The sequence below is a fragment of the Sorex fumeus genome, unplaced genomic scaffold, assembly GCF_029834395.1.
Source record: "Sorex fumeus unplaced genomic scaffold, SorFum_2.1 ptg000046l, whole genome shotgun sequence".
NCBI lineage: Eukaryota > Metazoa > Chordata > Mammalia > Eulipotyphla > Soricidae > Sorex > Sorex fumeus.
In genome coordinates, this window is record NW_026606103.1 from 7,202,465 (window position 1) to 7,226,397 (window position 23,933).

General features: G+C 48.4%; 1 protein-coding gene across 1 annotated transcript in view; it reads left to right on the plus strand.

The window, feature by feature from the left end:
• The first annotated feature begins 2,063 nt into the window (after nucleotides 1–2,063).
• LOC130031223 (NUT family member 2G-like) overlaps nucleotides 2,064–23,933 on the plus strand; it is a 73,566-nt gene continuing 51,696 nt past the window's right edge. Inside the window, exons 1-8 of the mRNA XM_056122490.1 lie at nucleotides 2,064–2,079; nucleotides 3,938–4,301; nucleotides 4,757–4,885; nucleotides 5,258–5,397; nucleotides 5,787–6,079; nucleotides 6,481–6,582; nucleotides 7,030–7,077; nucleotides 18,532–18,671. Coding sequence (XP_055978465.1) covers nucleotides 2,064–2,079; nucleotides 3,938–4,301; nucleotides 4,757–4,885; nucleotides 5,258–5,397; nucleotides 5,787–6,079; nucleotides 6,481–6,582; nucleotides 7,030–7,077; nucleotides 18,532–18,671 — 1,232 coding nt within the window. The remainder of the gene's footprint in view (nucleotides 2,080–3,937; nucleotides 4,302–4,756; nucleotides 4,886–5,257; nucleotides 5,398–5,786; nucleotides 6,080–6,480; nucleotides 6,583–7,029; nucleotides 7,078–18,531; nucleotides 18,672–23,933) is intronic.

Sequence of the window (23,933 nt, forward strand, 5' to 3'; positions counted from 1 at the left end):
TCTCTGTCGATATTTGCTTAATTCTTGCATCTCCTGCCAACCAGGCTACCAATTGCACAACAATTGGATGTCAGATTATGATTGTTTCAATATTTTAAGTCAAGAAAACTGTTTCATTTATTGACGAGGGAATAGTGATGGAACCTAATTATTGGTTTCTAAAACGCTTTGGGAAACAAAGGTGAAGCTTTTCTATGTATGTATTTTCTATGTATGTCAGAGCTTCCCATTTTCCCCATTTAGGAGTGACCTGACTTTTTTCATGTTCAAGGGCTAAAGTTTTCAATAAGGAAAAACTTTGTGTTTGCTTTTGCATCCTACACAAAAGGTCCACATGGTAGTAGGGCTTTCTTTGCTCCTGCTGTTTTAATGCTGTTGTATTTTTGGATTCTTTTGTTTTGGTTTGAAGCCACACTGGCTGTGCTGAGGAATTCCTTTGCACTCAGGAATTACTCTGGCGGTACTCAGGGTACCATCTGGGATGAAGAGGATGGAAGCCAGGTTGGCCATATGCAAGGCAATGGCCCTACCCCGCTGCATATTCGCTCCGACCCCAAGTAGCAGACTCAATGGTCCCAGGAGTCCTTTACCACCCTAGCTCTCAGCGTCCAGATCCGGAACCGATCTGGCCCAGGTGTGCGGCACTGCCACAGCCTGGGGGATACGCGCCCCCGAGACAGCTGGACAGTGCCACATACCCCTCTGTTGAGCCCGACATAGGCATGGGTGCGACTATCCAAAAGAGGACTCATTACTCCCATAGCTTGTAGGACGTTGGCAGTTGCAGACCCCGCGAGAGATGCAGGTGCGCGTGCGTGTCCGTTACCTCTAACTGGTTAGAACTGAGCCAGGACAGCCCCAGTGCGCGCGCACCTACAGGCTGCAGTGGTGCAAATGTCGGCCAGTCATGCACGAGATTGGTGGCTTTTCAGGCATAACAAGGATTCAGTTAGGGACTGCAGAAGTTTATGCTGTGGGGTTGGAGTCTCCTTAACAAGAGAGAAGCCGTTTGACCAATATAAAGAAATCACTACACATGCCAGCTGGTAGAACGTACATGTACTTTTAACCAGAGTGGAAATCAGTTATGAGTTCATAAAAATGATATCCTTAGGGGTTTCAGTTCATAGTACATGTCTAGAAATATGTTAACAACAGAAAACCAGTTTGGTGTGGGAGAGAGCATTGTATTACAAGGCGAGGTTGAAGGGAACACCCAGCCATGCATTAAAAACACATCATTGAGCCTCTGGCAAAACTTAGCTTTGAACCACTAAAGATATTCCTCGACTCAACATTATATTTAGGAGGCAAATCATCCATAAAATGTATTGCAAATGCAAAGAAGTAAGTTTGAGCTTCGTAGCTGTTTTAACATGAAACTTCATGGCTATTCCAGGAGGGATAAGAGATTCCAGTAGAAAGAAACTTTGAAAAAGCTAGTCAAACATGTTAGACAATTCTACATTACTTTCATTCCTAGGGATTGGACCCTAATGAAGGATTAGCAAAACAAACAAACAAAAAAGCAAAACCCACTGCGTTTGCTTGGGAAAATTCCTTTTAATTTTTGACCTCCATGGGTTCACAAGTCACAAATGACTAAATATTGCAAACACAGAGTAGACTCTGTTGAAAGAGGTCAACAGGAAGAGAGGAAGGAGAGAGATTTGAGGGGCACACAACTAGACTGGTGGATAAAGTGTTGAGATACAGCGAAGACCAAGCCAACCTGTGTGCTGAGAATCGGGAAACTTAGTCTTAGTGGCTGGAAGAGGCCATGTGAGCTGCTCTGCCACTGAGCAATTTGAAGGAAAGTTCTGGTTCTGGCCGTCCAATCAGAGCCCTTCATGGAATGTTTCCCCAGCCAGGCCCTCCTGGCCCTCCCCTCCCCCACTGCAGAATGTCTTGGGCCCAAGATTCTGAGGTTTGAATTCAAACTTCACCCTCACCCACTGGGATCCTGAGCGTCTGCGTGAGCAGTTCACTCTCTGATCCTGGTCCTGAGTTTTGCCGTTGTGAAGGCTGATAAACTGCAGTGGCCTCTGGCCACGTCTATGGCGATGGCGTCAGGAGGAGGTAAGCCTGTGAGGGTGTCTGTGTATGTGAGAAAGTCTCTGTCACCCTGAAATCCATTGGGTTCATAGTCACCCTGACTGGGAACACCATGTTTTGAGTGGGTGAAAGAGGAGAAAGACCTGGGCTCCATAGATATCTCACCTGTACAGCAAAGGGAGCCCAGGAGAACCTGAGGGGTCTGGGAGGGCATCGTTGGAGGTGTGTCAAATTACCTGCGGGAAGGTCATTGGTATGGACACAGGGTGGCAGCAGGCATTTGGCTGCTTTATATGTGAGTGTCCTGCTGGTGGATGGGGGAACAGGGCCATTTGTCATGTGTCTGGAGGGACTGTTTTGTGGTGGCACAGGAAAGACCCAGGCATGCTGAGTCCATGTCTCCTCCTGTGCTCTAGAATAAGTTTAGAAGTAATTAGACTTGGGCTGAGTTCAACCTGATTTGGACAGCTCAGCACAGATGGTCCAGCCTGAACCTTGTTGAATGAGGCTGTCTGTGTGTAATTCTGCCATGATGAGTCCTCCCCAGAGCTGGGCTGCAAGTGACTAACTGCCACAGTCAGAGCCTGACACTTCTGCAGACTTAAACTCTCTGCTGGCTGAGCCCAGCAGCTGCCTTGGGTCAGCAGGTTGGGAGACAGGTGACTTCAGCGTAGTTACAACTCAGCTTCCTGGGTTGTTCTGGATTGTTCTACTTTTGGCGAAGTTTGTTTTTCCATGGTCTGGCATCTCATGGTGCAGCCCCAGCAAGCATTTCAGCTCTGAGGTGAAGATTGATTGAGAATTGCATACATCCCTCACAGACAAGGGATAAATGGATGTGTGAGTCTATGTGTGAGTTTGTGAGAATGAGTGTGTGTTTCTGTGTGTGTTTCTGTGTGTGTGTGTGTGTGTGTGTGTGTGTGTGTGTGTGATATGTGGGGTTTTCCTGAGAAAAGTCTGTGAAGGTCTGTTCCTTGAGGAGAGGTGGAGTGTACTGAGGCAGAAAGAGCATCGTCAGAGCAGTTGGAGACATCAGGGCCTCTGTCCTGAGCATGATGCGCACAGGCTCTGGGTCGTCTCTAGTGCGAGTCTCTGTGTGAATTCCACCTGAGTAACGATGGTGGCAGACAATTTTCTTTCCTGGCACCTGGTTTGTGCCTGATGTCAATTATCCTGTATCTGTCTCTGGGATAAAGTCTTAGATTATTTAGAAGATGTTACCAATTTTCAATCTAACATGATCAGCAGCTCTAGAACTCTGGAAACATCCCCAAGTGTCTGACTGGTGAAATCTCTGGCCATTTCCACAACTGCTGCCATCCCTGTTGGAACTCTCCCAGAACACAAGAACCCTAGCCTTAGGATCTCCACGAAGTATAACCCAGCTGCAGGGGAGGCATGGCCTGTGCCAGGGACTCAGGGCTGAGACAGGGCACACCACCTCATTCCTTTCAAAGGGCCTGATCTAGAGATGGTTGGGCCAGTGAGGCCTTGCTCCCCCCCCACACTGTCTCCCTCTCACTCCCCTCCCTCCTCTCCACAGTGTCTCATGTGCTGCTCCCAGAGATGACCATGAACCTTGGGGTCTCCGGCTCTGCTTTCCGGGTCTTGCCTTTTCTCAATCCAGGGCTCCCCCAGTCACCACCCTGGGAGCCCATCCAGATGCCCCATCTGGTGACCTCGGCCATTGCTCCTGGCAACCCTCTGGTACTGTCACCTTTCCCCATGATGCCTGTGGTGGCAGGAGCTGCCAGCCATGGTCCCCGAGTTACTGAAGCTGGCAAGGTCATCATCCAGATCAGTCCTGAGGTGGGGCTTGTGGAATCAGCCCAGAACCAGCCTGTCATCCTGACACAGGCTTCACTCAACTGGGGGGGCCCAGAAGTTCCATCTGCCGTGAATGGTCATCCTGCACCCATCTACTTGGTGTCATCTTTGCCGGAGACCATTATGCCGACCTCAGCTACTACTGTCACCCAGGCTGGGACAGGAGACCATCCTCCTCAGGCTCCACTGCCAGTGGCCCAGGTGGTTCCCATCATCCTCCCATCCAGTGGTGGACCACTGCCCCAGTGGGTTTGTGGGGAGAGTGGTCCCGCCAACACCCGGAACCAGGCATCACCTGAAACCTCCAGCAGGCCGAGTAGCGTCTACGAGAACTTTCGGCGCTGGCAGAACTTCAAGGCCCTGACCCGGAGGTACCTTCCTCAGACTCCGGACACTGAGGCCGTTTCCTGCTTCCTCATGTAAGTCCCTCGGGTGTCCTAGACCTAATGGGAGCTTCACAGGAAGGGACTGGGGTGAGCCCCAGGGTAGGGTCAATGACAGCATGACCTCAGGAATGCCACCCTGGCGTTTCGGCTCAAATCCCATAGTGACCAGTCATGCCCTAAAGCTTCAACTCAGTCTGCTCATCAGGGTTGGACCCGACCTGTGGTCTGTAGGAGAGACATTCTGTTCCTAAGACCAGACACAGCACAGATGCACCAGGGTTCAAACAGGCCATGACTGCTCGGCCTTGGCATCTCATGACGTATCCCCAGAGCTGAGGGATCACACCAGCATGGCCACTGAGCTGGGGTGCGGGAGGCAGAGTCAACTCTGCGCGGGGAGACCAGGCCGCCATCGGGGGTCTAGGCATGTGTTTAGGGCAGCGGGGGCTCCCGGCAGATACAGACCCTGACCGAGCCTGTCCTTGCAGCCCGGTTCTGCGCACCCTGGCCCGCCTGAAGCCCACCATGAGCCTGGAGGAAGGCCTGCGCCGGGCCCTGCGGGAATGGGAGGGCACGAGCAATTTTGACCGCATGATCTACTACGACATGGCTGCCAAGTAAGTCAGTCCTGGGCAGAGAGTGGGGGTTGGGGCTGGCTGCGGGACCGGGCTTCAGGGGCTGCTCCCAGATGGCCAAGTGGTCCTTGGCATCCCCGGGAGGCCCTTCCCCTGTGGAAGCTTGTCCCTCCTGGGGCCGGGACACTTCTCCCCACCCCACTCTGGGGCTCCTGACCACAGTCTGAGGGTCACAGTCCTTTATTTTCTGTGACCCTCAAAAGGCTGATATGGGGAATCACTGGGGGCGCTGGGGTCTGTGCCCACCCATTCTCCACCCTCCTGAGGTCTTGGCCGTGAGAGTTCCCTGTCCCTGCCTCATCCAGTGTGGTCCAGGCCAGCCCATCTCAATGGGGTCTGTGCTCCCCATACCAGGTTCATGGAGTTTGAGGCTGAGGAAGAGATGGAAGCGCAGAAGCTGCAGTGGATGAATGGCGTACAGGGCCTGCCAACCCCTGCCCCACCCAGGCCTGAGCCTCAGGGGGCTCCAGGCCCACCGCTAGGCCAGCAGCCAGGTACCGACCCTGTTCCCCAGCTAATTTTCATAGGCCCAGGAAGGTGCTAGGTTTCCTGCCCTGCCAGGGAGCCTTCACTCTCCCGGGGACACCCAGGCCTATGCTCAGCGGCCCCCTGTTCCTGGGTTTCTCCCTCTCACTGAAGACATCACGCTGCCTGAGGGCGTCAGACTCACCTTTGAAGTGGGTTTGGAGACCCTGGCGACACGGTTGACCCCTCCTCCCTTTGAGGGTCCCCTCATCCCTCACGCAGTTATGGGAGATGTAGACACACACCTGACCTGACACTTCCCACAGGTATCCGTCCCCATTTCTGTGCTCAGTGCTGTGTGTCTACGGGCAATAGACGCGGGGTCCCCTCACGTCCCTCTCCCCTTCTTCCTCCTCAGCCTGTGTCCCTAAGATAGTCAGACCCCGGGCTCGGGCAGCCTGCCCCAAGACGCACAAATCACAGCGGGCCCCCAAAACCAAGGCCCCCAAGGAGATCCCCCCTGAGACCATGCAGGAGAACATGGATATCATGAACGAGCAGCTAAAGGCCCCCGATACAGTCTGCAGGGCGCCCCTTGGCCGAAGGGCAGCGGGCAGGAAGGAGCAGCAGGAGGAGGCCAGGACCTGCCCTGACCCGGAGCTCCTGAGCTATGTGTATGAGCTGTGCTCCCAGGAGGCCTTTGTCACCAAGGTGGGTTTTGGGCACTGCTGTAGGGTTTGGAGGGCGCAGGGTTGCTTCTGTCCAGGGCTTGGTAGTGACATATTTCTACTTGTGTTTGTGTGTATGTGTGCACATGTGTCTCCCTGTGTACAAACATTGGCCCTAGTTTGTGAATTTCTGGGTTTGGTCGATGTGTGAACATCTCTGTGTGTCTCCATCTGTGTGTACTGTGTGGGCTCTGCGCAGAAACGTGTGGATACATGTACATGTGCCTAGAGGTGGAAAAGTGTGTGTCTTTGTGTCATGTGTGTACATGACAGAGACTATGTGCAACCGTCCAAGACCCTGCACTGTGCTGAGAACGGGTGTGTTTGGATCTTAATTCCTTCCTAGTCCGTATGAGAACCCTCACACCCGCTTCCCCCTCCCAGGTCGAGGCAGTCATTCACCCCAGCTTCCTGGCGCACCTGCTCTCCCCAGAATCCCAGCTGGATCTCCTGGACCTGGCTGAGGAGCTCGAGGAGGAGGAAGGACTCACCCCCACACAGGTGAGGCACATAGGTCTCTGGGGTCCATGCAGGACCCAGGGGAATAATGTGAGGGTTTCCTGGAAGGCAATGGGGAGCGGTCCACGGCAAACAGGAGGCATTTTGCATGTGATTGCTGGAAAAGAGTCCCTGCAGGGGACGCAGGGGACAGGTCCCAGGGCACTCAGAGCAGCAGGTGGGTCATGAGTCAGGGAGGGGCGCCCAGCACTGGGGCCTAGTCACTTGGTGACCTCCCTGTCCAGGCCATGGCCAGAGGCCACCCTTTGAGTCCTCAGGGAAGATGAGGACGTGAATATGGGGTTAGGGAAGGGTTGGCGGGGGTGAGGGCCCTTAGTGGGACAGAGATCTGGGTTTTCTACTCTGGGAGGAGTCGCGGTCACTCTCTGTTCCTCCCTGCACCCCCACATGCCCACACTCTCCTCCTCCCTTCAGATTGTGGAAAAGCGTCTACGGACTGCACTGGACAAGGAGGTCCAGAAGGCTTGTCCCCAACACCAGCTGACTCCAAAGGACTCAAGTCCATCTGAGAGTGCAGCAGGTCACTGCAACTCAACCCCTACCTGGGGCCATAATCCAGGGGCCAGCGCTGAATCCTGTCCACCTGAGACTGACTTTGGACACGCCTCAAGGCCTGTGCAGGCTGAGGCCACTGGGATGGCACCTCGAGCCTCTGTCCTCTCTTTGGGGAGCCTGGAATCCCCATCCCTTCAGGCAGAACAGGCCCCCTGTCCCGGCCTCGCTGCCCCTACTCTGGACAGCAGTGTCTCCCTCATGCTGGGAGAGGCCCCTCCTGGCCAGGGGCCACATGGGGCAGCAGAGGGCTCCAGTGAGGAGGAGGAGGAGCTGCCCTGCCTGGCCTTCCTCCAGGCCTCTCAACACAGCCTTCTGCCCTGGGGCTTCCCCATGAGCCCTGGCTCAGACACTGGCCCCCGCTGCCCGAGGGCCTGGGGGGCTTCTCAGACCCAACCCACTCAAAGAAGGGCCTGCAATCCTGCTGCCCCTGCTACTGCCCCTTCCAGGAAGCGTCCTCTGTGTGGGAGAGCAGGACTGGGCACTACTGAGAAGACCCCCTTCCCTGGGGAGCACCCCAGGGTGTCTGGGGACTCAGCCTTGACTGTGGAGCTGGTGGGCCCTTCCCTGCCCCCAAAGAGAAGGTTCCAGCCTGCTGTAGCCCAGAGGATTACAGTACAAGATGGGTACAGCATCCAGTAGGACACCGGGGGACTCCCTCCCGAGCCTGGCTGCCCCTAGCAGCCTTGTCTTCCACCTGATCTTCATCCAGCTAGGACTTCTCTGTATTGTTTGGCGGGCCCAGTGGCGGGGTTGTGCTGGAGCAGCCCCTTTGTGTCATTGTGTAAATAGTTAATAAATTTCATTTCATTGAAAACACTCTTGGTATCTCCTGTCTCTCATGCTCCTTGGACAATCCTGAGATGAAAACAGGTAAGGGCGTTAGAGGGGTTGGGTCCTGTGAGACATTGTGCTCCCTGGAGCAGGGAGGAGTCCTCCCCACCCTTAGGGAGATGTGCTCAGTTTCACCAGACCCACCCAATTCTGTGGACATACGCGAGGCTCAAGTTTGCTGCCTTTTCCTTGGAATTCATCAAAAAGCACATCAAAGATTGAGGGCATCCCGCTGGGAAAAATCACAGCATGGGAGAGAGCAACACAAAGGAGCTCTCACAGATGTGGGAGACAGACTCTTTCTATTTCTTCCCTGAGTCCGTGGGTCACACCCAACAGTGACTGCTCTACAGAGCTCCTTGTTCTAGGACTCACTCCTGGTATAGCTCAGGGGACAACGTGGTGCTAGACATCAGTAGAACGAGGGCTGTGCACATGCAACACAAGCACCTTAATGTGTATACAATTTTCCCAATTCTCAACATTCAATTTGATTTGTTTTAGTGTCACACAAAATGGTTGCTGGAGCTTACTCTGGCTCTGCCCAGGAAGTACTCCTTTCTGGGCTCAGGGGACCACATGGAGTGCCAGGAATCAAATCCAGGTTGCCCATTTTCAAATCAACTGCCCCATCAGCTGTACTACTTATTCAGTTCCAAAATACCTTTTAAAACAATTTCACCACACTTTAAAATAGAGCTTGTTTCCTCAGAAGGTGTCCATAACCTCCTCCACTCAGCCATCACCCTTTCTCTTCCCATTGATCTTTGAGTCTTGAACCACATATTCCTTTCTTCCTCTAGATTCCCACACTCTGGCCATCTAGCTTTCTGTGGCCTCTTTCACTGAGAACAGCTTTTCCTGGTCCACCTACATCAGCACATGTCCACAGTTCAAACGTCAACTACAGAATCATATTCCATGTGCAGTAGGGCTACATCTGGCAATTCCTTCAATGGTTGATGAACAGTGAACTTCTTTCTACTCCCTTGTACTAGCTAACAGCAGGTACACAGATTTTAAGTGAGGTTCTCAAATAATTTTATTGAGAACGCAAGCCTGGGAAAAACCCTCTCACTGCTGGCAAAGAACACCAAATTTGGGATTGTGGAGTAGAGGTTTTATGCACTGTGTAATGCAAACCAAGCACGAAGGTTCTGATAACTGTATTAGGGATGCAACGATTTGTGTTATCCAGAGAACATGTGTCCTCTCTTGGTGTTTTCTTTGCACTAAGACAAACAACAAGGCCCTTAAACTTTCCTTGTCTGTCCCATCTCGACTTCTGGAACTGAGCATGGTGTCCTGAACCTGCAGTTTTCTTTATCCCTGATAGTTCAGGATCTATATTGCCTTTGGTGCTCTGTTACTTTCTGCCTATTTGGAGACAGTTCAAAATCACAGGTAGTTCCTGTCAGGAATGGGTTTTTTTTTGTTACGCAAAATAATTTTTTAAATTTTATTTTCATAAAGTTATTCACAATAATGGATTACATTCAATATTTCAATCCCACCAACATTAAAACATCTCAACACCATTATTTCTAAGCTTACCACCACCACCACTCAAGCCTGCCTAACAGACAGATACTTTATTTTGTATAGCTTATTATGAATAGCATGAGAAATCACCTGGCCACAAAAGTGGCTGCACGCCCTGGAATTCTACAATTTTAAATAATTAGTGTCCGAAGAAATCTCTGCAGCTAGCTGCTCAATTCTGAGATTCATTTTGGAGTCTCTGGATCATGGCCATTACTGAGCTTCAATGGCAAAAGGAGGAAGGCAGTTCATGAGCGTGACATTGAGGCGAGGAGATGGGAAGGAGCAGCTGTACCTGATCCCTTGAGGACTAGAGTTAGCAGTCACTGGTCTAACATACCTGGGTTTTCCATTGGGCTCTGGATTCGTAAGGGGCAGGTAGAGGGACAGCACCTGCCCCTGTCTGAGGCACCCCGGTGAAATCGGCCTGCTGCAAGATCAGGAGACATCTCTTTAGCAAGCGTCCTGGTTCTGAGATTCATTTATTGTTGTGAATGATTTCGGGTAACCTTGAGGCTCCTCCACAGCACCAGTAGCTCAACATGCCTGATCATGCATTTGGTCCCTAGAAGCAAGAACAGTTCCTGGGAACCACACCAGTTTTGTTCTTTAAAACTCTTTAAAACTCTTAAAACTTTAAAACTCTTTAAAGCTCTCTAAAACTGTGATCAGTGTGGTAGAAATGAGGTATATCCAGACTCTATGGCACAAATGAAACAAGGCAGTCAGACCTTTCTACTGCTCCTGCATGCTCCTTTATGGGCACACAAAGTCCAGCATCCAGACTTCAGAGCAGATCAGCTGCCCTGCAGGGGACCCAGATACAGCAGCGGGGCCTGTGCTCATTCCCATAGACTAGCCCATAACCTCCAGGTTGTTCCTGTTGGCGAGCTCCTTGCCACCTAGCCCAACCCCAGCAACCGCTGGGAGTTTAAACAACACTGACGTGTCTGGAGAAAGCTCTGCTCTCCACTGGGGAGCACTGAGGAAGCCCTGCAGTCACAGTCAGGGAGCTGAGGGGTCCCTGGGCTCTTCCTCCTCCATGGAGCAGACCCTAGAGGGGCAGCCGAGTTGTGGAGCTGGGTTGGATGGAGGAGACTCTGAGGTGGTGGTGCTGATAAAGGACCTGAAAAGTTGGATCAAGCATCTGGAAAGCCCTGGGGACCTGGCTTTTACCTGTTAGAGCAGGGATAGCAGCTTGCTGAGACCAGCTCTTCATTCCTTTGAAGAGGGCGGGGAGTGAGGGTGGAAACGGGTCTATCTGGGGCTTGGGAGGTATTAACACAGTCTGCTCCCAAGAAAATGCACATCTCAAAATCCCTGGAGAGGGGACCATGTTTTATGTGACCAGGATAAAGATTGAGGGGTGCATTTTCATGGGATAGGTGGAAAACAATGGTCTCATGATCAGGCCTTGAGGATCCTGGAGCCCCAGAAGAGTCTCGCTGTTTGTGTCAAGTTCTTGGGATTGGGTTGTGTCAGACTAAAGCCATCCCAGAGCACATGCAGGTACACCTGTGACCGTGCCTGGAAAACACTTGCAGGTGTTCCTTGCATTGATGGTGCTTCAGCAGGCTTTGGTGCCCTCTTTGCCCAGGTCCTGTGCTCTCTGTATGTGTTGTCTCCAAAACAGGCCACCTGGGATAGGCTCCGGAAAAGGCAGCAGCCTCTGCAGTGGCCTAAGGGCCATGTTCCACACCCCACAGTTGGAACAGCTCTGGTGAGAGTCCAAACTGCACATCCAGGTGTGGGCTAGGTAAGGGCTCAGGCACTGGATCATGGAAGGGAAAACAAAACCCGCACCAGAGCTAGGTGAGAAGAGTTTCTGCAAACCTGTGTAGGCAGGTTCAAGCTGTGCAGGGGCTAGGGACTTACATGAGTAGATGGTCCTCAACTCTGGGCCAGAGGAGAAGTCCTTGCGAACCCTTACTTGATGGGGCTGGATCAAACCCAGGTTCTAGTAGAAACTTGGTATGTGGATGACTCTAGTTATGGCCAGCCAGATGGAGGCCAGTGTTAATCCAGCCTTCTACAGAGGGGACTTGGTGTGGTCCCAAGAGGAGGTAATGTGTGCCCTCTGGCAGGACATGCACTCTTGGCCTCCCTGCGAGTTGCCAGGCTGGGCTCTGCTGAGGGACCTGTGACTCAATGCTGCCCAGGAGACACAGGGCCTGGATACATGCCACCCGGTGGCTGCCTGCCAGGCTGCTGCATGCTGGCTCCAGAGCTCTATGGGTGGCAAATCGGGCTTGGTTTGACCCCTACACCCTGGAGAAGGAAGCAGTGCTATGGGCCTCAAAGGTGTTTCCAGCGATCAGACCCATTGACAGGGACAGCTCAAACAAAAAAACACAAACGGGACTTCATAAAATTAAAAAGCTTCTGCCTAGATAACAACAATGGTCTACAATGAAAGGACACCAGACTGAACTGGAGATAATGTTCATGTGCAACACATCAGGTAAATATGAATATCCAAGATCTAGAAAGTACTCAAGAGGACTCACCCCCCTCCCCCAATTCACAAACCCTATTTTAAAATAGTGAGAGGAAAGAAATAGATGCATCTTTAAAGTCGACTGATGGCCATGAAATAAGACATGAAAAAGGGTTCATTATCACGTGTTGCTGGTCTTCACTGGGCTGGAGCAATAGCACAAGAGGTAGGGTGTTTGCCTTGTACGTGGCTCACCTGGGTTTGATTCCTCTGTCCCTCTCAGAGAGCCCAGCAAGCTATTGAGAGTATCCCGCCATCTTGGCAGAGCCTGGCACTCTACCGTGGCATATTCGATATGCCAAAAACAGTACTAACAAGTCTCACAATGTACACATTACTGTTGCCCACTCAAGCAAATTGATGAACAACGGGAGGACAGTTTTACAGTGCTATCACTTACTCTCAGTGAAATCCAAATCAAGATGATAATAAAGTATCATATCACACAAAGGAGAATGACATCTGTCAGGGAAAAAAAAGTGGGCACAATCTGTGGTGTTGTTGGGATGTGGTGGAAAAGGAATCCTTACCTGCTGTTGTTGGGAATGTTGTCTGGCTTAGCTCCTGTGGAAAACAGTTTGGAGGTTTCCCAGAAAAGTAAGAACAGAGCTGCCATATGATCCAGCAATGCTGCATTTTGATATTACCCCCAAGACACAAAAACATTCATTCAAACGAACAAATGCACACCATTATTCATTGCAATACTCAACACTATAGCTAGACATGGAACCAACTTAGGTATCTAACATCGGATAAACAATTCATGAGAGTATGATATGCAAACACAGTGCAGCTATAACGGAAGGTGACGTCATACAGTTTGCCACAAGCTGAATGGAACTGAGTGAGTCAGAAGGAGGACAAATGCCACAGACAAATGTCACTTGTCTGTGGTATATAGAAGAACAGGGTAAGGAATGCAAGGTAACAAATGGGATACCTATATGACCCTTGACCCCTGACTACAGAAGTAAGGAATAAAGGGAAGGAAAAACTGAAGGGAGTGAGAAGAAAACGATGGAGGGTAACTGGGGTAGGGGGCATGCACAGTAGTATAGAGGGGATAGTTTTATCTGTATATTATGTCTGAATAATACAGCTAACAATAGTCTAAGAATAAGACTCAAACTACATCAGCCAAATAAAAAAAATGTGCTCGTCCAGGGGGTATGGTGCTGCCGTGAGTCAACCTGCATCTGCGGGGAGAGTGCATCAACAGCCAGACTTTCTCAGTGTCTGGATGGGCTACCTGCCTCCACCCCCCTGTACTTGTGGAAGCCTCAGCAGTTACATCCACACCGCAAAGCTGCCACACAGTTAAAAAGCCTTACCGAGCCTTACCGAGTCAATAAAAATACTGAATTCTCTGAACAAACTCCATGCCCTCTTAGCACCTGTATTGTAAACCATTATGCACAAAAGGAAAAGGAGAGAGAGAATAAGAAGAAAAGTGCCTCCCATAGAGGGAGGCTAGGGATGAGGGATGGGGCGTTGGGGGATGGTGGGAAGGAAACAGGGGACACTGGTGGTGGCAAATGTACACTGGTAGAGAATAGTCATGTGCTGGATCATGATATGACTAAAACCCAACTATGAAGAGCTTTGTATTCGTACATCTCATGGACATTCAATGAAAAAAATTTTAAAAAGTAATGTGGAGTTCATGCCAATTCAATCAGCTTAATCAATGGCTGAATAAATAGCAGTACTCCTACATTAAATATAATGGTAATAACAAAATATACCTGTCAAGGAGACAGGCTGGGGGGTGGGAGGAAGCTTTGGGAAACTGGTGAAGAGAGGTCAATACAAGGGGTCAGATTGTATTGGAACATTGTATACCTCAAAGTCAGCTATGAATAACTATGTAAGTAACAACTCCTTAATGCTTAACAAACTTTTTCTGCATTTAAAAAGGAAAGAATAACTGTAGCATTGAGAGGATCAAAGAACAAATATGATTTCATCATCATGGGATATGAGCAGCTTCCGCCAAACATCACCCTTAAAGTAGTGCCAGAAGGGTCCATCATTCTATCACCATAGTCAGTGGTTCATCATCTGAGGATGCCTGAGGACCACATACCTGTTTTTCTGAAGGGGAGGAGGGAGAGGCACATGGAGTTGATGGAGCCCCGTGAGTGGAGCCATAGCTGTCAGCTGACCTGACTGGAGAGGTAGAGCTTCACCCCCCACCCCTAGCAAACTCCACAGAGAAAGGCTAGGTTTGTGCCAACTAGCAAGACTGGACATTGTACACAGCCCCTTGGCTCTGGACACTTTGCTGTGACAGGTGTGTTCTTTCCCCCACTGCCCTTCCCTCTTCCCTGGGGATTCAGAGTCTTAGGTCAGAGGGAAACCCAGATGCTGTCCACCAACACCATAGACATGGGCTGAGATTGGAAGAACTGCGAACTCTGTGCTCAGGTTTGCCTTCCCTACCCAGGGCTGTGGGTGGCTAAGGGAAGCTGTCTCTGGCCTGCCTTTCCCCTCTTCCAAAAAGGACCCCAAAGAAACTCAGAAGTAACGGCACAGCATCACCTGCTTGTTTTGGAAGAAGAGGCGATTGAGAAATCACAAGCTTGCAGGCTTCAAAAGAATGAACCTGTGAGGAAGCACTCACATTCTTCTCAGTGCATGTGGAACGATGTCCAGTTCAAATCAATCACAGACCTCTACAAAAGTATCAAAAATATTTAAATGAAATTAAGCATCTTTTCCCACTACAAAGTGACGAAGGAAAAAAAAATAAATCCAAAGCAAACAGTAAGAATCACACTATACAGACGCAGAACAAGATTCTTCTGAAAAACTTTTAAAACAGTGAGGAAATAAATAAGATATATGAATATTAACAAGAGACACTGCAAAAAAAACTAAGGTATGAGGCAAAGAAAGTGATGGGAATGAAGGAAGATCAAAGAAATACAGGCCTACCTTTCAAAAAAGAGAGGAATAAGTAAGAAAGTCTCAAAAAATCAATTTGAGCTCACATGTGAACACTATGGAGATGGATAAATAAAAAAATTAGCAGAAGGAAATGATAAAAACCTGATCGTAAATAAACAAAAATTTAAATGACATAAGAGCCCATATTATTTGAATCTCCTTCCTACAGAGCCTGGTGGATGTGATGGCAGAAAGAAATTATTATCTCATGCATGCTTCTTTTTCTAGAAACTCATAAATGACAAAGTAAGGGCCTTTGATTGTAGATTTCTGAGATATTCTCTCTTTATTTTTTAAATTTTTTTTCTTGTCCCTTTTTGTTTTTGGAACATACCTAAAGGTGCTCAGGGCCTACTCTGGGTTCAGAAGTCATTCCTGGCATTGCTCAGAGGACCATCAATGTTTACTGCATCAAAGCAGGATTTAGTCAGATGCAAGTGAGTGCCTTTACCCCAGTACCTAGCTCTGGCCTTTCTTTCCTTTTTTTACTTCTTTTCTTTTGGGGTCATACCCAGCGATGCACAGGGTTTACTCCTGGTTTATACACTGAGGAATTACTCCTAGTGGTGCTCAGGGAACCATATGGGATGCTGGGAATAGAACCCGGGTCAGCCAGGTGTAATGCAAATGCCCTTGCCACTGTACTATTGCTCCAGCCCCACTTCTTTGCATTTTAACATAGGTTTCGGCACAGAAGATGAAAGACAGGGTCTTCAGCTGCCTCTGATCTCACCTGTAGATTCGTCTGACAGAAGAGACATTTCACAGCAGAAGGAAATGTGAATTTCATTTTCTTGTGTCTTGTTCACTAGTGTGATAATGGGTCTCAGGGATCTGAGAGCTCAGATGGACACAGGGAGGACATGAAGTAAAGAACTGAAACATCACTGACCACTCACGACAAGGAAGAAGCTTTGCGACAGAAAATCAAGAACAAATTGGAAAACTCTCCAAATCAGCATATATATTATTGTAGATTTCAAAAGGGGAGGAAAAAATTACTACAGTAAGCCAAGAAAAGCAGGAGAAAGAATCTAATTTCCAGACTTAGCAATTCATAAGAAATTTCCACCAATCCCAGACACATAAAGAGAAATACAAAATTGGTTTTGACAAAGGTGCAAAAGTAAAATTCTTAGCTATGATAGAAAACACAAAATTAATCAGCTTAAAAATGAATAAACTGAACTTCATCAACATTTAAAACTCATATTTGGAGTAAGATGGTTTTCATGGCAAGTGGTCACCACGCTACAGTTTTCCATCTTTACAACTTCGTCTTATTGAGAATGATATTATCCAAACGGGACTATACATGCTATGAAAATGAAATGTTATAGAAATGACTACTCACTAAATGACTAAGCAAAATCCACTTGACATGCAGTTATAGAATCAATGTTTCTTATCTTGGATTTTAGCATTTGGTACAATGGATTCTACTATTTTCCCTGATGATTCACTCCCTGAGGATCTTTCAGATTATTTCCAATGAAAGTCATTACTGAAAAATTCCAAATTATACTGAAAATTTTGGAATTGTCCCTTCTAATGGGTGAATTTCATGACATGAATTATATCTCTGTAACAAGCTAAGAAGCGTATCCCTTATCTAGTGGTGTGGCTTGCCCTTCCTGGGTTTAAGCATGCGCCATACAATCCTGCCTTCCTGAGTCCCTCCTCTCTGCTGGCTCCTTGGGTCTCCCGTTCTGCTCCAACATTCTCATCTAAGGACGAATTCACTCCCCCAGCTCCAGCTGCGCCATCGGCCCTTACTAAACTCTGATGTAGACCTCTCCAGCCCAAATCTCTTCCAAAAGCCAAGTGGAGTTCCTAGTCCCTCTCTTGAGGGAGTAGAAGCACTCAGATCCTCTGTGGACCCTGCTCCAACTCTCCAAGGCCTGAGCAGGTCAGAGTGCAGCTAAGGTAGGGTGTGAGAGCTGGGGTCAGAGGGGGTTAGGGTGGGGACAGGGAGGGGTCAGGACAGGGATAGCACAAGGGCAGGTCCAAAGTCAAGGAGGGCTCATGAGAGACCTGTGTCCAATGGGGAAGATGGGATTAGAGAGGTCATATTTTAGGGTTCAGAGGTCAGAGGGGTGCAGTCAGGGCTGAAGCCACTCTGGCCATGGGCATGGAAACTGGAAGCCCCTGCAGGAGTTCCAGCCCCTCAGCCCTCGGCTCAGCAGGTGCTTGGGGCACCCTGGTCTGAGGTGAGCAGATGGCCTGTGGGCGGGGAACAGCCGCGGTAGACTGGCCCATCAGTCTCCTCTTTTTTCCTCTCTGTGTTCCCCAGTCTTTGAGCGGGCAGCTGGCCACAGCGTCCACACGGTTGGGGCACCCGGCCCACCCTGTCCAGGTCACATGGCCCACTGCCCCTTGCGGAGACAGCGGGGAGGTGGAGGCAGGACACTAGTACAGCCCCGCACACAAAGCTAGTGTCTGGGCCAGGGGTGGGGGTGGGGGGGTGCTGCGGGCATGGGGTCTCCGGGATGCAGCTGTGACCATCTGTGGCCACCACATCCCTTCCTCGCATTCCACGGGGCTTGCTCACTGTGTGCTCTGCTGTCCATGTTCCTGCTGCCCAGGCTTCAGACAGGAATATCAGACAACAAGCTACCCTGTCACTCTGGAACTGGTTGACCGCTGCTTCTGCTTTCCCACTGAGAAGTGGTCAAGGCTCTACCAGAGAGGAAACGGGGACGTCCTGTTTACCACATGGCATCGGGCTGGTCATCACAGTATGCAGGAAGCCCAGGGGGTATGGATGATCTCTGGTGGCCACGAGGCCGTGGAAGGCCAGTGGCCATGGCAGGGCAGCCTGCAGTACCAGAGCATTCATCCCTGTGGAGCTGTGCTCATTCATTCCCACTGGGTGTTCTCTACCACCCACTGCTTTACAAAGTGAGTTGTTTCTCAGGTCCTAGCAGCCGGGCTTGCAGGGGGAGAGGGTTAAAAGTTTAGAGCCCCTGCATCCTCAAGACTGTGTGCTGGGACAATCTGTGTCCTTCTAGTCCAAGTTTTTTTGCCTGTGACCTGTCCTCTCCTGTATTGTCCTCTCTCCTCACCTGATTTTGCTCATCTTCTATCCTCATCCCTGTGCCTTTCCCTGACACAGGTCTGCCCCCGAGATGGCAGTGTTCATCCTGCCTCCCAGGAGCAATGTCAGCTGGCTCTGTGTCACCTCACACCACGGCTTCTCTCAATGTCCCTGCAATCCTGGTTGTCAGAGGGAGGCTGGAACCTGGGATGCAGTGGCAGATGCTGTTGTTCTGTAGGTCTCTGGCCTGGGGTCTCTGCTCACATGTCTATTGGTCAGCTGCATGGACACTAGATATGGAGTACCTGACCTTGAAGAAGAACAGAGCTGATCTCTGTACTGGGTTCGGTTGGGTGTTCCCAGTGGTTTGGGAGTGGCAGTAACCAGGAGTTGGATCTTTGGTACATACAGAGGACCACAAGCATCTGCTTTGTGCTGTGTCCCACTGGAGTCCCACTGTGCATTAGGTTGGCTTGACCCACCTCACTGTGTCTCCATTTAGTCAGAGCAGAAGTTCCCCCTGTGGGTCAGAAGGGCTGACACCATTGGAGTGGAGAACTCAGATGGGCAGGCTCCAGTGTGCATGAATCAATTTGTGGATGCGAGAGTTTGGTTACCGGCTGTGTGGGGAGGAATTTCCAGGTGAGTGAGTGGAAAGGTGGAATGTTTCGTCCCTCATGGTCAGAACACAGGACATCCTGCACGCATGGTCTCCTTTGACCAATGATTTTGTGCAGTTTCACAACAGGTGAGTACCAAGGAGTGAGAAAAAGGAGTGGTTCAAGAGCAGTTTGGTCATAAGGAGGGTCAAGAGGCAAGATGGAGCCAGGGCGCTCTGCATGTGCCCAAGGTAGGTCAGGATTGTCCAGGCCCATGGGACCTGAAGCCCTCCGTGATCCTTTCCAATAGTGGGTGTGTGCTGAGTTGTGATTAAACCGCCCTGATTGCGAGAGAGAAGGTCTGACAGAAAGAGAGGGTTCTGTGCGGTGGTGCAGACAAGGCAGTGCTGGGGGTCAGATGATGGTGGAGAGGCACAAGCTGCCATCTGCAGAAGATGATGACTGTCACCTTCCCTCCTGCAGGAAGTCTCAGGCCCCTGAGGATTACTGGGTGTGTTGCGGAAGTACCCAGCTCTACCAGGACACCCAGTAGGCCAGGAGGGTGGCTGTGAACTGCATTATCATCCATCCAGACTTTTAGAAGCTCCACCATTTTGCAGCGGTGTTACAACTGCACCAACCTGTGAACTTCAGCTCCTATATCATCCCTGTATGCCTTCCAACCCCTGGCATGGAGCTGCTTCTTGGCACATCTTGTTTGATAAATGCCTATGGAAAGCTCTCTGAGGTCAGTGAGTGGTTATGGTGTGGGTGTGGATGGGAGACAGGGACTAGGATTCTAGCTCATCAAAATCTCTAGTTAATGTGGAGGCCTATTCACCTTGTGCCTCTGTGCCTTATTTCCTGAGAATTGGACTCTTCTCGTTCCTCTTGTGAAAAATGTCTCCTTCTGAAAGCTTCAAGTTACTCAGGTCGAAGACACTGAAATTCTGGGTCCTTTGCTTTTGGGAGTCAGGAATCTGGAAATCAAAGTTTCTCTGTCTTGGGTGTAAAATCTTAACTAATAAGTGAATTGATGTAGGGTTTCTCAAAAATGCTGTTTAGGTGACCTGAGAACTCCTCTCAGTGATGTACGGCCCACCTTCTCAGTTTGAGGATACAGTGTTGTTAGGTTCTGCAGTGACAGAGTTAACCAGGCCACCTCAGTGAAAACTGGGCGAAACCTCTAGGCCACATCTGGTTGTGCTCAAGGGCCTGTAGGGCTTTATCTTGATGCTCAAGGAACATGTCATGCCAGAGATATAACTAGCAACGATTTTGGGAGAAGCATGTATTTCACACATCTGTTCTCTTCTATCCCCTTGGTTCTAGTATTTCAATTTGATATAGATCAGACATGACTTTATCAACTCAATTTGTCTGAGTATTCCTCTTTCTACTGTGAAATACCTTAATTTTTCCATGGCCATAGAAGGAACATGTAAAAGTAAGAAAAAAGCTCTTGGAGAACCTCGGGGAAGAACGATGATGACCTAAAATCATCTCAGTCCCATCACCTAAGTTTTGTTCTTCTCCTTACCTGTGTCTCCTATCTGCATCTTGGATTTGTCAGGTGAATGGAGTAATAGGGTGAATACAGGGCAAAACTTTGTGGAGGTTTTCAGTAAAATGAGGAGAAGTATAAAAATTTGCGTAAACTTGAACTTGTTCAGAGAAGTGTGTTTATACATTAGTGAAATATTGATGCGTAATGATTAGGGAAAAGGAAATATTGATTTATATTTTCAATTTTTTATATTTATAAAGTTGTTCACAATAATTTATTACATTAAATATTTCAACACCAATCCCACCACCATGTACCTTCCCGCCACCATTATTTTGAATTGTATCTTTAACTTTATATTTTTATATCTTTATATCTTTATGGGCTGAAGCAATAGCACAGCGGGTAGGGCGTTTGCCTTGCACACAGCCAATATGGCCGACCCGAGTTCGATTACTCTGCCCCTCTCAGAGAGCCGGACAAGCTACCGAAAGTATCTTGCCCACATGGCAAAGCCTGGCAAGCTTCCTGTGATGTATTCGATATGCCAAACACAGTAACAAGTTTCACAATGAAGGCGTTACTGGGCCCGCTCGAGAAAATCGATGAACAACCGGAGCACCGTGGACCGTGATATCTTTATATTTATCTTTCTTTTTTTCTGTCTGTCTCTCTGTCTTTTTCTCTTTTGGTCTCACCCAGCAATGCTCAGGGGGTTGCTACTGGCTCGGCACTCAGGAATTATTTCTGGGGATGCTCAGGGGACCATATGGGATGCTGTGAATCAAACGTGGGTCGGATGCATGCAAGACAAACACTTTACCTGCTGTGCTATTGCTCCAGCTGCCCAATTGCCTTTATTTCTAAAGTCATTATTTGGTACACTGCTTCTCTTCAAAAGTGCTACAGGCATTTCAGACAGATCATATCATCTGGAAATGGGGTACAAAAGCATTCCAGATTCTTGCCTGAATCAGTGGCAGGAACACTTCCTTCCTCGTAACCAGCCCCCAACTATACATGCACATGCACGCACACACACACACACACACAAACACACACACACACACACAAACACACACACATGCTCGCAGACACACTCATACTCTCACTCAGTCATACAAGCTTATGCTGCGTTTGTCTTGAGGTCCAGGACCATGCCACAGACTTATCATTAGTCAGCCTATAGAATTTCAGACAATCAGCTTCTGACTTTTATGGGCTTAGCTGTGACCAGGTGGCCTCACCTCCAGTGCTCCCATGCCAGCCTGCCATCACAAACATCCTTCTGCCCATTACTTCCTCTCCCCTTCTCCTTTCTCTCTAGAAACTTCTTTGTTTTCACTGGGTCTGCAAGGTAGAGTTGTCATTTCTTCGTTATTGCTTGCCTTAGGAAATCACTTTTACATTTGAGCAAAATCTGTTAATTGTCTTTGGATAACTAATTAGTAGTGGTAGTTTAGAATCATATGGAGTTTCTGTATTAATTTTTTAAGGACTGCATATCATTATCCCTAGCAACTACACTAATTTCATTCCCAGTACCAGAGCCCTTTTCTCCACATCCTTGCCAACAATCATTTCTTCTTGAACCACTTTCCCAACTATGAGCCATTTCCGTAGCTATAAGTAATTTTGAATTTTTAAATGTGTCTGTGCGCCATCTTTGAGGAAGTGTCTGTTTATGTCTTTTGAATAATTTTTACTGTATTTTTTTCTGTTTTTTGGTTATATGAGTTAATATATTCTGGGTATTAATCCTTCGTTAGGCATGATGATCAAAGAGCTTTTGCCTATTGCTCAGTTGCTTTTATTTGTTTGTTTGTTTATTTGTTTCCATTGTAGTTTCCTTTTCTTTATAAATGCGTTTAGTTTTATGTTGTCCCATTCTATTGGATAACATTGGGTGTCCTTGCTCCTCCTGCAGAGAGCTTAGGTTTTTTGAGCTGCTCCCACAACAGTGCCCTTGAGGCATACCCAATTCCATCAAGCACCAATAATCCTATATTACTTTTCTCTTTCCTTCATGCCATTTGCAAGGATTATTTAGCAATGTCCATTTTGTATAGACACAGAAAGACAGTTGATGGCTATGCTTCGTAACATGGAAGTTAATTGGCTCCAAAATAATATTTACTCCTGGTCATCCATATTTACTTGACTTAAGCCTCAGTTTCACTTGGTTCCTAGCTCTCCAAAAGCAGGATCCTGACGAAGGGACTGGATGGGCCCAGGGTAAGCTGAAAACTACCCTGGCATTGGAAAGAGATAGGCTAAGTGTATGAAGTATAATAAGTTAAGAGCATCATCAGGTAAAAGACTCTGTCATGACCCAAGAAGAAGTTACTGAATAAGGACCCTGCTCAAGTTAGGATCAACTAGCCTGGCCTGAGAACTGTGGTTTGGAATATATAGCAAGATGTCCCAGGAAGATCCAACCTTTAAGCTTAATATAGTTCTTACTGTGTTCATACAAAAATGACTAGAAATTTTATAAGAAGTTACTATGGTTGTTTAAATGGATTACTTACTAGCTGAGGAAAGGAGAAAGCAATATACCCTAAATGCAATCCCGCCCTTGTACAGCTCTCCTAGTAATCTGGAGTGCTCCTAGTTATCTGAAGTGCTGAACCCTCAGATGAGATTTTGTCCTCGAGTTAATCTCCTAGAACATCCCCTGAATGACTAGCTTTATCTCTGTTTGATGTTCTGATATTGTTCAACCCCTCCTATGTGTACCCCCATCCTTCATGATTTCTATATTACTATACTGTAAGGGGAAAGAAGGGTCTAGGAGGATGAAAAGGAATCCAAGGACGATGACTGGAAGTAGAGGACTTTTAGGTCTATGAAGAGACTAGGATGACAGAACTATGATGACTGGGACTACGAGTAAAAGTACAACGATGGTTTTGCAGTAAGGAAAGAGATCAGACTACACTGGGGAGGAGAGAGAAATAAACTGGCTACTGACAAGTCTGGGGCCCAGTTCCCCTGTTCCCGAAATCCTTTGTACATCTCTTGCTGTCATCTAGCCTGAAAGGTGGCTCTCGGCCACCAAACACTTGAGTCCCACATGTGTTTCCACTCCTTTATTTGGAAACTCACACCATTCGTGTATTCTTGATTGCTTTTCCCTCCCCACTGGAGATGTGTCTGAATGTATTCCTAATGTTGAAATCCCAGAATATACCCCCTAACTTTTCTTCTGTGTGTTTTATGATTTTATAGACAACATTTCTCTGTATGTGTTTCTCTGTGTGTTTGGGCCATTTCTCAGAAATTTCAGGGAAATTTCTGACTCTGGGGGTGAGGGTTTCACTCCTTTAGCTTAAAGGGGACCTGCAGTGTTGGATAGTGACCTTTACTCCTGCATGCAGAACATATGCTCAGCACTTTGACCCAACAATCTCTCTGATCCAAGATCCTTATGTCCAGGCAATATCTCCAGACAGTTCTCCCTGCCCCATGCTCTATATGATTTAGTGTCCACACAACTTTATGAGGGTTTGCTGGAAGACTTCAATGCATCATGGTCTGAAAAGTTAGTGGATACATTTTCTATCTTCCTGATTCTATTGAGGTGTGTTTTGGGACCCAGCACATAGTCTATCTTGGAAAATGTTCCATGTGCACATTTGCCGAAAAGAATGTGTATTTACATTTTGGGGGATGGAAAGGCCTGTATACATCTATTAGCCCTCTCTCTTCCATTTCTTCCTTCAAAGCCTTTCTTCAAAGCCATTCTTCCTCCAAAGGCATTCTTCCATGTCTTCCTTCTGAGTTTTAATCTTGTTG